We start from the raw sequence: 16,476 nt of genomic DNA, 5'->3' as shown, positions 1-16,476 counted from the left end.
ATACTGTTGATGTGCTGCGAACAATTTCACGTCACATGCTATGCTATGAATGTAAAATCTTAATAACTGCTGCTGTCAGCAATCAAAACAAAGGTGAGAATACATAAAACGATTTTTTGACTGGCTTAAGTTATCGGCGGTCTTCTTCTTTTCTTTTGTTCCAGAACTGCAAGAATATAAAAGTTTTTATTGCGATAATCGATTTTCCCTTGAGGGTATCGAAAAAATGCAAAACTGGTAGATTCTTGCAGGTCGAGCGAGAGATGAATGATATGCCTGAATTTTCTTTCAAACAATGCGATCCCAAGTGTCTCATATTTTAATTCCATTGCAAAACTGGTTAATATCTTTAATGCTCGTTCCGCAATGTACGGTTATTTTAATCGTTGATTGTGAAAAATGTCCACCTTATATATACTTCAAAATACTAAATTCCAAAAAAAAAAAACGATGTCCGTCCGATTTGAACCAAAGTTGGTATATCATAATATTATTGTCAAACTAAGATCGAGTTTGGAGATTGTCAACATTTTCACACAAAATAATTAACTGCACAGAAAGAGAAAGGATAATCCGATTTTGCTTCAACTTTGCATATCCTTATATTTGCATCAGTGCTAGGCCAGAACAATATCGGTTCACTCTATCAAGTACCTCCCCCACAAAGGAACAATTTTTTAAACAATTACAATTCTTATAAAGTGAGATGTAAGTGTCCGATTGTCTTTAAATTACACAGATCACAATTTTTTTATAAACCCAAGGTCTGGCGTGAAAATGGGATATATCGGTCCACTCCTCCTGGTACCTCACCCACAAAGAGTCACAGTTTTCAATGCTTATGTCTGTCATAATTTGCGAAACAAGTCGGCGATTCTTTACAACTTGCTATATCTAAATACAGTATTTTTTGCTTACCTGCACAATCAAAAATTGCACGACATCTTGTGCAGCAATGCCCAAAATGCAGGTAGCTTCATTGCATTTATCTGCAGAATGAAGAAGGTATCTTTAATTTTACTTACGTGCACAAAAACTGCAGGTATCTTTAATTTTCTATTCGTGCGCAACTGAAACTAATTTCAAGAAAACACCACTTTATTTAACAACAACAACAAAGTAAGTTTTCTCATGAATTGTCTAGACAAGCAATGCTCACCATTAGCGTCATCGAAACCAGCGATGCCAACTTAGTGCTTTTCGCGCTATTTATGGTGCTTTTTAGACCCCCTAAAACGCCAAAATAGTGGGCATAGCGCGAAACGAAAAAAAACACTGTACGTACGCTTTTCATCTTTTCTGTTGGTGCTTTTAGCGCGTTTTAGATTTTTAAATATGACAATGTTTATACATTCGAATATTTTGATAGTATGACATCTACTTGTCGCAAGTTCTTTACTGCAAATTCTTTACGTCTCATTCCTGTCATTGTTTATTTTTTTAATAAACCATAATAAAACGAAGAATTTTGTGTATTATAAACCAATTGAAGGAAAAGTGAAATGAACGAGAAAAAACGTAAGCTTCAACTGAATTTGAAGCTATGGGTGAACACAATTGTTTGTAAAAATGTACATGTCTGCAAGTTTTATTTTTTTTTTTTTGTAAATTTCCTAATTCGTTTTAAATGGTGGAGGGTATTCAAAGTTCGGCCCGGCCGAACTTACTGCTTTTTTACTTGTTTAAAAATATGTATACGCTTATATACATGAAATGTTTATATAAGATACGATCTAAATTTTTTAATAAAACAGTATTTAGTTTAAAAAAAGTGTTTTATTGACAATTTTGGTTAGAAAAAAATACATAGCGCTTTTTACGCTTTTTTAAGGAAAATTTTTACGCCATTTACGCTTTTCTGGTTTTTAATTACGCTTTTAGCTCTCAAAATGTTGGCAACACTGATCGAAACTTCAAACAAAAGAGTGTTCTCTTTTAGCTCATCAAAAGTAGTTAAGCAATGGATAGACAAACTCAGAGAGACAAATTCACAACATATGTATTTGAGCATCAGTGGTGTTTTCTCCAGCATAACCAAGGTAGATGTACTAGGTAATCGCATCAGCCCAGCTGACGGCACCATTAAATGTCAAAACAAATTGTTGTAATGAAGAATTCGCCCTAAATGAATGCAACAACAAATTTGTTTATGTTGTCTTCCCTAAAAGTACCTTTTTATAATATTTCAAATAATTTAAGAGTAAGTTAAGAGTGAAAACAGTAAAAAATTAAAAGAACATGAAGGAAGGAGGTTAGAATGGAGTGCAGCTTTAAGAATTAAGTTAGCTTCAACATCTAAGATTCCCAAAGCACATCACGGGAAGTAGTGCAAGAATTAGACTCTTGTCATTTGCAGTTCCGGAAAACTTTCGGTTTAAACCAGTAAAATATAGTCATTATAAGTTTCTTTGTTTAAAAAATATCGCAATACTACAATTAATACTTATTTTACTCTTATTTGTTTTACAATAAAAACTTTTATTGCGACGTTCGTTTACGACGTGAGGGACACAAAATAAAATGTAAACAAACACCTCGTTTCTGATTGGTTGAAACAAATTTGCCGCAACTTTTAAATGTCATGGCGAATCTATGTTTTTCGCCTTAGATGCCAATTTTGACATTTGAGGGGACCACAAAAGTTGCTTTGTTGTAGCAATTCGCCGATGCGGTTACCTGTTAGATCTACCTTGAGCATAACCATCTTTTAGTGTGGGAGAGAAAGCGAGAATATGTTTTTAATGCATGCTCTTTTCTTGTGTTGTTATTGTTTTTGCGAATAAAAAACAAAAACGAAGTGATAGTTTTTAGTGTCTTTTTTGAGTTTGCAAAAAATTTTCTTGTGCAGATAAATACAACTTTTGTAACCAAATTAAAAAAAATACCAAATTTTCGAGGCAGGAATGTCCAATGTGCAGCTATCGATTGGGCACTTAAATACAATTCAAATAAAGGGATTCAGAAAAAAATGGCATAAAAAAGTTTTTTGGTCTGCAAAGGCCAATGCGCAGCTAATGTTGATGCAGGTAAATAGAAACCACTGTAGTTCTTTTTAAACAGGAATCTGATATGAATATGCATTCTATCGAAATTTATGATTTCGCCTAAAATTGGCTATAAATGTTCGATTACCTTCACATTTTACACATGGCAATATTTTTATCTGTATTAAATAAAGGATAAAAATGAAATACTTCGGTCCGCTATATATATTACCTCACGCATATTTTCCCATTTTGGAAATATGGAAGTAATCTATATAGTCAAAATTTTACAAGTTGTAATATTTTTATCAGTCTTATGTCAGATACAAATTGGTCAATATTGTCTGACTGCTTCGGAACCTCCCCAATAAAATGTCAATAGTGTGAATAATCATAACTCAAGGCTGGGGGTATACATATCTCGGCAAAACCGACTGATACTATTTTACTTGTTATTGTACCATAGTATTGCCAAAATACGTTAAATGTGCACACATACATACACTGGGTATATGTTTTGACGGAATGGGAGCATATCACAATTTTACAATAGTGGAAGGAGAGTATTTTAGCATACGGCACCATGGTAGAAGAATATAGGTAGATGCATCAACGTTTGGGAACATTGATCTGTCAAAATTTTTAAAATGTTTTGTCAAAAATAAGTTGATTTTTATACATTTTCTTATACGACCAAAATGGAGGTTTTATGATATGCATTTTTCAAAATTTTTTACAAATATCAACAATTTTTCATTCAACATTTTTAATTTCAAAGTCATGCTAGGAATACAATTGGAGCGAACAACGGAGCCCTACGCGGCGACAAAATGAGCCGCGTAAATTCGACGTATGAAACACAATACCGACGAAATTATAAAACAGCTGATGAAGTTGTTTACTTTTTGCTCATTTGTTGACTACGATAAATCAGAGAATTGTTAAAATAATTAACATAATGTATATTATAGTAAACGCTTCTTTCTCAGGCGCTTCTTCACTCAGGCGCAAGTATACATATAAATAAACAAATTAATTATGTTTTTTATACGAGTAACAGATAGTAGAGTGACCATAACAATTATTAAATTTATTAAAACACATAAAATCCGTACAAGTATGGCCACCTTGTACTGTTTTGTTTGAAATAGAAATAAAGTTAATTGAGTTCGCGGCGTCCGACGAAATTTTCGCCTTCGCCGTGATTGTGTGCATTTCCATATTCACATATGTTTTTTATTTTTGACGACAAACATACGCCGCGAAAAATTCGTCGTTCACTCCAATTGTGTTCCTAGCATCACAGTTCATTCATTCAGACAGTTCATTGTCCCAGTAGCTGCGTCGATGCGCCTACCTGTATTTTTCTACCATGATACGGCACGTCGGGTATTAGGTGGCCTTGTCAAATGGTACAAACCTGTCGGCGTTATATCACATATCAGGCTCCACAGTCTTATTTATACCGGCACAGCGTCTTTTTTTTTGCAGAAAATTTTGCTATTGAATAAAACTTAATTAGAATTTACAATGGCGGCATCTTTAGATGGAGTGTTTCCAGCAACCTTGCAAGAAAAAGTGAAAAATTCCAAACTGCTGGTGGTTGGAGCGGGCGGAATTGGATGTGAAATCTTAAAAAATTTAGTTCTGTCGGGTTTTCCCGAAATCGAAATTGTAAGTTAATCATATTGGAATCATAGTTGTGGACCTATATTAACTTGTGGATATTTTGTAGATTGATTTGGATACCATCGATTTGAGTAATCTAAATCGGCAATTTTTATTTCACCGTGAACATGTGGGTAAATCGAAGTCACAAGTGGCGAGGGAAAGCGCTTTGCAGTTTAATCCGGATGTTAAAATAAAAGCATACCATGATAGCATAATGGCGTAAGTAGATTCCAATCGATTTGATTTAATTGACAATAAACATTTATTTATTTTAGAACGGATTATGGCGTAAATTTCTTTAAGAAATTTGATGTCGTTTTGAACGCTCTTGATAATCGAGCTGCTCGTAACCACGTAAATCGAATGTGTTTGAACGCAGAAGTGCCATTGATAGAGAGTGGTACAGCTGGTTACAATGGTCAGGTTGAGCTAATCAAAAAAGGATTGACGCAGTGTTACGAATGTACACCAAAGGCTACTCAAAAAAGCTTCCCCGGATGTACTATTCGCAATACACCATCCGAACCCATTCATTGCATCGTGTGGGCCAAACATCTTTTCAAGTGAGTATTATTTGAAATCCGGTTTATTTTGTATGTCTTCTATAGCGCCGACGTAATTTCATTGGTTGTTTTATTTGTAGTCAGCTATTTGGAGAAACCGTTGATGACGAAGACATTTCACCAGATGTTGCTGATCCTGAAGCCAAGGGAGAAGTTGATGAAAATTCAAAAATCGATGCTGAGAAGGCAGCCGACGAAAAAGTTCCTGGTGATGGTAATGTAGTACGCGTTAATACACGCCAGTGGGCTAAAGACAATCATTATGATGCCCAGACATTATTCAACAAATTCTTCTATGATGACATCAAATATCTCTTATCTATGTCCAATTTGTGGAAAACGCGCAAGCCTCCGACACCCATTAAGTGGGACAGCCTTCTATTAAAGCAAGACGAAACCGATCAAAGCTATTCCCGTCAATATCACAAGATATGGTCCTTAGCCGAATGTGCAGCTGTATTTGCCGACTGTTTAAAAAAGCTCAAACTAAACTTGGAAAAAATGGATCAGGGCGATTCCTTAGTATGGGACAAGGATGACCAACCTGCAATGGATTTCGTTGCTGCTTGTGCCAATATACGTGGTTATATATTCGAAATTGGCCGTAAATCTCGATTTGAAATCAAATCCATGGCTGGAAATATTATTCCCGCTATTGCAACTACAAATGCTATCACTGCTGGTGTAGTTGTTTTGCACACATTTAAAGTTTTGCAAAATCAATTGGACAAGTGCAAATCTGTATATATGCGTCTTAGACCAAATCCAAGGAACCAATTATTGATACCGGAGAAAATTTTAACGGCTCCAAATAAAAATTGTTATGTTTGCGCCGCTGAGCCCGCAATACATCTACGCATCGACACCAAACGTGTTCACATCAAAGAATTTCGTGATGAGGTTCTTATTAAAACTTTGAATATGGTAAACCCAGACGTTATTGTAGATGCCAAAGGTGTTGTTGTAATTTCGTCAGAGGAAGGTGAAACCGAATGTAATGAAAGTAAACTTATGTCTGAAATGGACATTGTCGATGGGGTTCTATTAAAATGCGACGATTTCTTCCAAAATTACGAACTGAGCATTATAATTGTGCATATAGACGCAGAAAGGGATGAACCTTTGTTCGAGGTTATTGCTGATCCAAATCAACTTAAGCCCAAGAAAGAAGAAACAGTAAAAACTTCCGAGAAAGAAAATGGCAAGACGGATGACGTGTCAGATGGACCTTCTACATCGAAGAAAAGCAAAATTAACGAAGTATTGGACGATGATGATGACTTATGCTTGATTGAAGACGACGATGACCATAACGTTTCAAAACCTGCCGATAAGTCCGCGACGGAAGAGGTAACAGAAGCTACTGATAAGTTGCAAGTAAAAAGTCCAGAGAAACCCATTGCCACCAAGCGGAAGACAACGACTGTTGATGATGATATAACCGAAATCCTAGATTCAGATGAAGAAGACGGACCAACTCAATCAAAACGCACCAAGAGATCTGAACCGGATGAGAAAGGAGTCATTAACATTGATTAACTAGAGAAGAACTCGGTCATTCATTGAAAGTAAATCTTTAACATACCTTCAAAGTTAATATATATTTAATATTATAACTTTGATAATTTCATTACAAAATATAATTAACAGATACAACATACATATACTGAGATGTTTCTTAGATATCGGGATATTTATATGCATGATTTATTTTTCAAATTTATTGAGTCTTTTTTTTAACATGGGAATGGACAATATCCAATAGTTCATGTCTTAAAATGTGATCACAAATAATGGCTAAGAACGCCGAAACTCAATACTTCTGATTTGACTCTAAACCATGGTAGAAGAATACAGGTAGAAGTATCAACGCTTGGGAATATTGATATGTCATAATTTTTATTTATTTATTTATTTGTACCATGACAAGTATACAAAGCCTTTAGGCCAATTAAAGCGAATACTATATGCTTAACAATATGATTCAACAACTATAAAAATAATAATAAAAAACCAAATAAAAATATATATAGAACCAAATAAAAATATATTTAGAATGTTTTGTCAAAAATAAGTAGATTCTTATATGTGTTCTTATACCACCCAAATCGGATGTTATTATTATAAAAAATTTTAGCAAGTTTTACAATTTTCAATAATTTTTCATTTAACATTTTCGATTCCAAAATATGTTTGACAGTTCATTGTCCCAGCAGCTTTGTCGATGCAACACAATTATATTTTTGACAGCAAACTTAGTTGTCAGATGCCTTTACTGGCCATCTCGAAAGAGGAATTTTCACTGATTGTTTGCAAATTCTTTATGGACAAATTTCATCTTGCAATCATTTGCTATTCTTCTCCTTCCAGTGATTTATGTTTGGGTAAGCACATTTAAAATATATTTATTTTAGTAAACACAAGCCTAATTGCATAGTCTTCTGACTTAATTTAAATTAGTTTGTACCATGGTACAATAAATTCAAGGTAGGGCAGAACTACCATATGATTTAATTTTTTTATTTTTCTGGTTTAATATGTCAACATCATTTGCTTATGTGTGTGTCTTCTTTTCAATAATAAAAAATTGTTCAGAAAATATTCAAATTCGGGTGTTTTCAAAATGCTTATTGCAACGAATGCATCAACAAAATCTACAGTTTTTGTCGCGAAATAAACCATAAGAGATATATAGAACATGATATTGAAAAGAAATTTTGACCATTCATTCAGTTTTCGCGGTTTTAAATTATTTATTCAAAATCAATGCAACAAGTTGTTTGCTTTTTTATTGTTTTGATAGTAATTCTGACATTACAAGCCAAACAGGTAGACCTCTATACTTGCAATTTTTTCAAAGTTGACCTACCTTCTCTTCATTGTACCATGGTTTGTACTTCATTTCTTTTTATTGCTTCGTTTTTCATAAATCAGCTGAGAATAAAAAAGAATGAAACTCTCAGAAAGAAACTACTCGACAGTTACTTCAGGAAAATAACCAGACAGGCCTATTGTATAATGAAAGCTTGTCGTTTTTTCGCCAAATTCCAAATATAAACAAATGTATTTTGACGGAATGGGTGAAATCAGCTGGGCTATTCGGACGACCTATTTAATGGGCCTTGTCCGTTCCCTTATTTTTTGAGCACACATAAATGAGAACTGTTCTCTCTTCTGATAGTTTTACTACTAAAAAGTATTGGAACACAACTTATGTTTATATTCTATTCAAAATAAATATAAAAATAATTCATATTGTGGAGAGTAGGGATAATATTTCAAGTAGATACATATATTATTGGTGGAGGTATGATAATAATAATGAAACTATGGAACTAAATGCCAAGACATCTAGATTTAGTTCCGATAGTTCCGTTTACTGAACATTTTGTTTGAACTATTTTGTTACGGAACGGCAAAACTCAAGTTTGTGGTTGATTTTATTTTGTAACAAGAGGAGGTAATTTAGCATGAGCAATTTTGTGAATTATAATGTAAATAATTTGTTGTGTTTTTTAGTCGAAATAAAGATGTCTTTGGTTACAAAAATTTTCTCGGGTTTTGTACCGCAAAAGCTTACGAGTGTGCTGATAAACAATATCAGCCGTCACCAAAATGCCCGGAATTTTCACATGATGTTAAAACCTTTACCTTCAATATGTTCGAATGTGTCAAAAACTCCCATGGCTCTAGAAGCAACATCGCCAACATCTTTAATTACTGGAATGCAACGTTTGTTGACTCCAGTCTCAACAATCTTAAATCAAGTGGCTGGTTTTAAGGTTAAAGGACGACTAAAGAGACGTTGCAAGGATTGTTACTTTGTTATCCGCCAACAGCGTCATTATGTCATTTGTCCAACCCACCCGAGACATAAACAAATGTCAATGAAGAAACGTGATTATAAATCCTGGATTCTCACTCACGCTACACAATCTAAAGTAAGGCCATATTAGAATTTTACTTGTTATGCTATGAATAAAATGTAAAAATACTAAAATGTGAAAATACTTGGTTTTGCTGGCGACAATACTCGCGTAGTTGATGGAGGCTGATGAGTAAAATTAGGGAAATAGTTGAGAAATCAATACGTGTTGTTGTTACCATGGTAGAAAAATACAGGTAGATGCATCAACGCTTGGGAACATTGATATGCCAACAATTTTTAAATGTTCTTTCAAATATAAGTAGATTTTTATACGATTTCTTATACGACGTCATTCTGATGTTATTATAATTCGCGTTTTCAACAATTTTTACAATTTTAAATAATTTTTCACTTAACATTTTTAATTCTAAAATTGGTTTGACAGTTCATTGTCCCAGCAGCTGTGTCGATGCGCTTACCTATATTCTTATACCATGATTGTTACTCCATATGAAGACCATCAGCTGTTGTTTTAGAAAAGCGGGATTTCCAAAGATTAGTCTGTAAGTTTGACTGCTTATTAGCGTTAAGACAATAAACAAGTTAAAAAGCAGTGAGTTCGGCCGGGCCAAACTTTGAATACCCTCCACCATTTGGAACGAATTTGGAAATTTTCAAAAAATAAAATCCTTAAAACATTCTGTTAAAATTTTAAAAATACCGAATATAGCCGTTATATTGGGGTCTATACGACGTGTATTGTTTGCAACTAGCCATTACCATATTCAAATTCGAAACTTGAAATAAACGGTGAATAATGTAGCTAAAATCATCAAAATATCGTGTAAAGGGAGGTACCGTTATATCGGAGCTGTGCGAAGACCTGGCCCAGCATAGACAATTTTCTGTCACAAGCTATAGCATCCATTACTAACGTCAAATACGATATCTCAAACAATTTCGGTGGCTATTGTACCTAAACTCGTCAAAATACCGAATATAGGGAGGTACTGATATATAGGGCTTATACGAAGACCTGGACCTGCATAGGCAAATTTCTGTCACAGACCATTACGAACTCTAAATACGTAAATTGAAACAATTCCGGTGAATAATAACTCTAAAATCATCAAAATACCGAATTTTGGGAAGTACCGTTATATGGGAGCTATACGAAGGCGTGGACCTGCACAGACAATTTTCTGTCATTGGCTGTAGTATCCATTACGAATCTCAAATACCAAATTTGAAACAATTCCGGTAAATAATGTCGCCAAAATTATCAAAATACCGAATATAGGGAGGTGCCGTTATACGTCGTTTACTGTTAAGCTATTATTCGTTCTCTTCCTTAAGTCAGCGTAGGACAGTGACTGTATCTCCTTCTTCTACGGTAATCAATGTTGGGATAAGCTAAAAAACCTTATCAAAAGCATGGTACAATAAAAAGGTAAGGTAGTAATCTTGGCTTAATATGTCATCTTGATTTGTTTATGTATGCGTTTTGTTCTTAATAACAAAACAATTGTTCGGAAAACATTCAAATTCTGGTGTTTTCAAAATGTTTATTTCAACGTATGCATCGACAAAATCTAGTTTTTGTAGCGATATATTCATAAAATGAATCGTCAGATCTGTTTACTTGCACAACAGGAGTTGCAGCAAAGCTGCATCCTAAATGCATATCAGACGAAATGTTTTTTACATATGTAATGTCAAATTTACCATATGTAAGTTACACATAGTTGTGGAATACACAGATTACAAATTTGCTCGTTTTTTATTTTACAAAAAAAAAAAAAAAAAAAAAATACGACACTCGTCTCGCATAAATAGTTATGGAATTATTTTAAATAAAATGATAGATGACAGCGTTACCTAAAATTCGAAGTATTCGATCGGCAGTTTTCGCAACACAAAATGCATACAATGATTTATATGACTGTTACCCAAATACGTCAAGCGTATAACATTGAAAATTTTCAACATTGACAATTGAACATTTCCTGCGCTGAAATTAGGAATGTATGAAAAAATATGTGAATGTTTTTTGGAAGAATATAACAATTGCATGGTACAATGAAATAAAGGTAACCTCATTTCAAATTAGCATTCCCAGCTTTGCATTTTCTGTAATTTACCTCGTCAAATTTTAAGGCATAAAAACCAGTTTCCATTTCTGATTTTGTGTGTATACAATGGATTTATAAATATAGATTTTGACAATGAGATTCATGGTACAATGAAGAGAGGGTAGGCTAACTTTGAAAAAAATTGCAAGTATAGAGGTCTACCTGTTTGGCTTGTAATGTCTGAATTAGTATCAAAACAATAAAAAACCAAACAACTTGTTGCATTTATTTTGAATAAATAATTGAAAACCGCGAAAACTGAATGAAAGGTCAACACTTCTTTTCAAAACCAGATTCTATATATCTCTAAAGGATTATTTCGCTACAAAAACTCTAGATTTTGTCGATGCATACGATGAAATAAACATTTTGAAAACATCCGAATTTGAATGTTTTCTGAACAATTTTTTTGTTATTGAAAAGAAAACACATACATAAACAAATAAAGATGACATATTAAGCCAAGAACATAAAAAAATTGAAATCATATGGTATCATAGCCCTACCTTGATATCATTGTAGCATGGATGCATCAACGCTTGGGAGCGTTGATATGTCAAAAATTTTTAAATTTCTTTTCAAATATAAGTAGATTTTTATATGTTTTCGAAGGTTATTAAAAAATGCCTTTTTCAACAATTTTTACAAATTTAAATAACTTTTCATTCGACATTTTCAATTCCAAAATTTGTTATATATATATTCTTCTACCATTTGCATATATAAAAATTCGATTTTTAATGAAATTAAACTTGACAAAGTATTGGATATACATACTGGATATTTTTAATTGAATAGAGGTTATCTTTATTTAACTGTACCATGATTTTTCCATTAAACATTTTCTCTTTATGATATCGGAAAATCAGATATGAAACAGAGCAAATGTAATCAATGCAATTTTGACATACCCAGGGAAATATAGATGGGGTCTAATCGTGTCTTAAGATCTTTCATACATATCTTTATCCGCGTTAACCCTTATAATTGACGAATCACAATAAATTGAACTATGGAACTATTGCAGGCCAAGTCGCAAAACATCTCCTATACGAGAAGGCAAAAGAAGTGTCTTGTCTTCAGCATTTATAACATGTATATCCAAACTTTCTGCAAGCTAATTGAATTTTGAAAGTTCCGGTTCCATATTCGATTTCAATTGCAAAAAATACATTTTAAAATAGTAGAAGTGGTAAAAATATTAAATGTGAAACATGGTAGAAGAATATAGGTAGACGAAACATATAAAAATCGACTTATATTTGAAAAACATTTACAATTTTTTGACATATCAGTGGTCCCAATCGTTGATGCATCTACCTGTACTCTCATGGTATGAACACGATTCTCTTTAAATTTTTCTGATATTTTGGATACGGGAAAACGTTTCGAGTAATTACTTAAAAAATCTTGCACATAAAGGAACAGAGCTATGTTTTCACCACACGTCATTGATTTAAACGACGCCGTCATGACCTATCCATTTAATGGGCCTTGGACGCCGTTCATTAACTTAACTCCGTCAGAGTCAAGTACAGCGCCTTGGCATTGCCATGATACTGTGTTAAAACATACACACATGTAAACAAAATTTTCAAGTAAACAAATCTTATTTGTTTCTTTTTTTGCGGCACATTGGTTTCTAAACGTCTATACACTTCTGTTTAAAATGAAGATTGCCGTAGAAGGCTGCGCCCATGGTGAACTCGAGAAAATATATGAAACTATTGCCGAAATCGAGAAAAGAGATGGTATAAAAATAGATTTGCTGCTATGCTGTGGCGATTTTCAAGCTACCCGTAACATGGAAGATCTACAAACCATGGCTGTTCCCACTAAATTTCAACATATGTGCTCTTTTTACAAGTAGGAAATAAACCGATAATTGATTTCAAATAATAAATATAATCCGATTCCTTTTCTAGGTATTACAGTGGGGAATTACGCGCTCCTATGCTAACAATATTCATTGGTGGGAACCACGAAGCTTCAAATTATTTACAGGAATTGCCATATGGAGGTTGGGTGGCTCCCAATATATACTACTTAGGATATGCTGGAGTGGTACGAGTCAATGATATTCGAATTGGTGGTCTGTCCGGCATATACAAGGGTAATGACTATTTGCGGGGTCGCTTCGAATTTTCTCCCTACACGGAAAACACAAAGCGAAGTGTTTATCATGTTAGACAATTAGAAGTATATCGTTTAAAACAACTATCGGGAAGAATTGATATTTTCATGTCACATGACTGGCCGAAGGGTATATACAATTATGGCAATAAGGAACAGTTGGCGCGTTTTAAACCATTCCTGCGCGAAGAAATGGATAGGGATCAACTAGGCAGCAGACCATGCCAAGACCTGTTAAACATACTTAGACCTTCGTATTGGTTTTCTGCCCATTTACATTGTAAATTTGCCGCCTTGGTGCAGCACAGTGAAGCATCTATGGAACAAAATGTTGAAAAGCAAAGCACAATGTCATATCCAGAAGAAGATAAACCTACATCTAAAATAACAAAATTTCTTGCGTTAGATAAATGTCTGCCGAAGAGGAGATTTCTGCAGGTTCTTGACATTGAATCGGAAAATCACACAGATGATGAGGGTCAACTACGACTAGAATATGACCTGGAGTGGCTAACGATACTACACCTGACAAACCATTTGGTAAATGTTAAGGAAAATTATTACTATTTGCCAAATGAAAAAAGTGCAAATGGTGAACGTTTTCAGTTTACTCCAACTATGGATGAAATGAACTTCGTTAGACAACGATTTGAGAATGATTTGAAAATCCCAGAAAACTTCTGTCGTACTGTAGAAGCATTCGACCCGTCCATGCATTTGAGCAAAGGATACCATTATGTGCAGCCGAAATCTCAAATAAATCCCCAGTCACAACAATTTTGTGAAACTTTGGGTATTGATGATCCCCTTAGCTTAGCAATGCTGATTGGTGGTCATGAGTTAAGTCATTCTAGCACACTAGATAATACTGAGGATTCCGCACTTAATGAATCCATTCCTGACGAGCATAATTCTAGCCTTAATACGTCTTCTAATTCCTTAGGAATCGCGTCAGCAAAGAGTCCATTAAAACGTAAAAGCAACAGTGGATTATCACTACCAAAACCAAAATTATCAGGCAATAACTCTATTGAAAATAAGGAAGAGTTAAAAATAGATGACGAGATTGAAGTTGAGAGCGAGACGCATATAAATATTGAGGGTGAAGTGGTCAATGATGATCACATGAACGCACAATCGCCTAAGGAAACGACAGAAAATGTTTCTACTGAGACTATAACAATAGTCAATTCAACTAAACCTCCTATAAAGAAATTTAAAAGACGCAATCAAGACATTTATGTGGACAAGAATGAGGAAGAGGAATTATGAAATAAATATGTTTAAATATATGTATTTAATGAAGGTCCATAAATTATTTTTGTAAATAAAAAGTGACGACATAAACAAAATCAACTAATTATAAAGGCAGGACATAATTAAGACTATGTTATAATGAAAACAAAGTTAGATAGATTTGAGAGAAAACAGGCCTGGCAGTTTGTAATCTAAATTTTTTCAGTAAATAAAAATACGAAAACTTTTCTATTTAAATCAGGTTCTATAGGCAAATGTATTTGTTATTTTATTAATCTTTATATGGTTGAAAAGAATACAAGGACAATTTAATCTTCAGTATTTATGAACTTTATTTCCAATATTATGTTCGATTCCAAGTGCATATTCACGTGAAAAGTTTGAAAAAAGTGAGTTTTCAGGACGGGCGGATAAAAAAGTCGCATTTACCTCCTTCAACTTATTTCCCCTTCGACTATTTTCCGCGAACTTTCCCTGCCTACAATATAATACATGTGTTTTGTAAAATTTGGTCCTTTTTAAAAATGGATTTCCGAGGGATTAAGTATATCTACTTAAAATTTTAATTTCAGTTTTCTTAACTTGAAAGTAATGATACAGATAGCCTGAATTCCAAAACGTCAGCTATATCTCTTCAAACCTCCGTAATACATAATCTAATGCAGTGTATTTGCATTGCTTTTCTGTTTTTAATGCAGTAAATAAAATATTCGTGTCTAATAAATAGGTATTTTATTGTATTAAGGAGAAACTACTGTCGAGATACATACAATTCTTACCAATCTCAATGTACAGCTTAAAATTTGATGGTTTATTGTGAGATTTTAGATGTTAGTAAGTTAGGCAAGGCTTCTCGACAGTGACATTACAACACTGGTAAACATCTTTTTTAAATATTATATTAGTGTCCTTAATATTAGATAAGAGTTATAGGCATTTTTGGTTTACATGCAATTAAAACTATTTTAATTTTTCTATTAACCATTTCAATTATTGCTTATACAGGGCTATAAGCCTCTTTGGTATACATAAAAACCGTTCGTAATAACGCTTCATGTGGATCCGTTGTATCACAGTAATATGACACAGGAGCTGGTGTACGTCTTAGCTTTAATTTTGGTTTACAATCTGTGTTACATTCGCCAGACTTCTCTAAGATGTCAGGTTGAATTGTTTCATAAAACGTACATGATCTGGGACCGAGTCCAGGAACATCAGCATCATAGGGTGGCGCTAATATATCAAAGAATGCTGCAACCCCACCCACTGCCGTAATTTCGTGATAATTTCTTTCTGTCGGTGTCAACAGAGAGCACCCCATATCCGAAGTAACAGTAACAGGTTCTTCTTGAATAACATCCACTTCCTTAATGTGTGGTGCAGTCTCATTCCAAGCATCACTGCTGCAGTTAATGTCTTGAGTATATGTTTGAATTTTGAGTTTACCATGGATGACTTTCAATAGACCATGCATGCAAGGATGATCATGCAACGGCATAGTATAACCACCTCTCATTATAAAAACGCTCATCGACACAGTCTCATCTTCGAATATATGCATATAAGTACAAGGTGCATGGCCAGGAGTTCGATATAGGCTATCTTTAAGCAGTTTTTCCTCATCGATGAGAATGTCTCTCTTAGAAAGTTGATCTGTCAAATGTTTCAAAATCAATAAATTATTTTTGAGAGAGTTCTGATTTTTGCGATCGAATGTCTTCAGGGCCTGTCGCAAAATGTTTCCAAAATGGGAACTCATAGTAGACGTTTACGGTTAAGCATGAAACCAATGAAACCACGTACGTACCGGTTAATAAAACAATTATTATGACAATAGGTAGTGATGCGTAAGTCGATTTTTCACTAAT

At 33.9% G+C, this 16,476-nt stretch overlaps 3 protein-coding genes and 1 long non-coding RNA gene across 4 annotated transcripts; 3 read left to right on the top strand and 1 right to left on the bottom strand.

Annotated features, from left to right (window-relative positions):
• The first annotated feature begins 4,432 nt into the window (after nt 1-4,432).
• On the top strand, nt 4,433-6,937 carry LOC131805935 (SUMO-activating enzyme subunit 2-like). The gene is made up of 4 exons (XM_059129722.1): nt 4,433-4,658; nt 4,720-4,874; nt 4,931-5,218; nt 5,299-6,937. Exons 1-4 carry the CDS (start codon nt 4,515-4,517, stop codon nt 6,755-6,757), a joined length of 2,046 nt encoding a protein of 681 aa, XP_058985705.1. The 5' UTR covers nt 4,433-4,514; the 3' UTR covers nt 6,758-6,937.
• A 1,587-nt stretch (nt 6,938-8,524) lies between these two features.
• LOC131805923 (uncharacterized) lies at nt 8,525-9,226 on the top strand. The gene is made up of 2 exons (XR_009343894.1): nt 8,525-8,678; nt 8,738-9,226. It is a non-coding gene; the product is annotated as an uncharacterized LOC131805923 (long non-coding RNA).
• Nucleotides 9,227-12,757: 3,531 nt separating this feature from the next.
• Nucleotides 12,758-14,863, top strand: LOC101899514 (lariat debranching enzyme). The gene is made up of 2 exons (XM_005176895.4): nt 12,758-13,084; nt 13,144-14,863. Exons 1-2 carry the CDS (start codon nt 12,888-12,890, stop codon nt 14,621-14,623), a joined length of 1,677 nt encoding a protein of 558 aa, XP_005176952.1. The 5' UTR covers nt 12,758-12,887; the 3' UTR covers nt 14,624-14,863.
• Nucleotides 14,864-15,323: 460 nt separating this feature from the next.
• On the bottom strand, nt 15,324-16,447 carry LOC101894845 (2-aminoethanethiol dioxygenase). Its single transcript, XM_005176864.4, has one exon. It carries the CDS (start codon nt 16,365-16,367, stop codon nt 15,606-15,608), a length of 762 nt encoding a protein of 253 aa, XP_005176921.1. The 5' UTR covers nt 16,368-16,447; the 3' UTR covers nt 15,324-15,605.
• Between the last annotated feature and the right edge of the window lie 29 nt (nt 16,448-16,476).

Source organism: Musca domestica, unplaced genomic scaffold (assembly GCF_030504385.1).
Source record: "Musca domestica strain aabys unplaced genomic scaffold, Musca_domestica.polishedcontigs.V.1.1 66, whole genome shotgun sequence".
In the NCBI taxonomy this organism is placed as follows: domain Eukaryota; kingdom Metazoa; phylum Arthropoda; class Insecta; order Diptera; family Muscidae; genus Musca; species Musca domestica.
This window is presented reverse-complemented; position numbering and strand designations above follow the sequence as displayed.

What these genes read in the sequence shown, in the direction of transcription:
- LOC131805935 (XM_059129722.1), top strand. Translation starts at nt 4,515, where the DNA reads ATGGCGGCATCTTTAGATGGAGTGTTTCCAGCAACCTTGCAAGAAAAA. An exon ending in GTTTTCCCGAAATCGAAATT is followed by an intron (nt 4,659 to 4,719) that starts GTAAGTTAATCA and finishes GATATTTTGTAG; the next exon opens with ATTGATTTGGATACCATCGA. An exon ending in TACCATGATAGCATAATGGC is followed by an intron (nt 4,875 to 4,930) that starts GTAAGTAGATTC and finishes TATTTATTTTAG; the next exon opens with AACGGATTATGGCGTAAATT.
- LOC101899514 (XM_005176895.4), top strand. Translation starts at nt 12,888, where the DNA reads ATGAAGATTGCCGTAGAAGGCTGCGCCCATGGTGAACTCGAGAAAATA. An exon ending in CATATGTGCTCTTTTTACAA is followed by an intron (nt 13,085 to 13,143) that starts GTAGGAAATAAA and finishes TTCCTTTTCTAG; the next exon opens with GTATTACAGTGGGGAATTAC.
- LOC101894845 (XM_005176864.4), bottom strand. Translation starts at nt 16,367, where the DNA reads ATGAGTTCCCATTTTGGAAACATTTTGCGACAGGCCCTGAAGACATTC.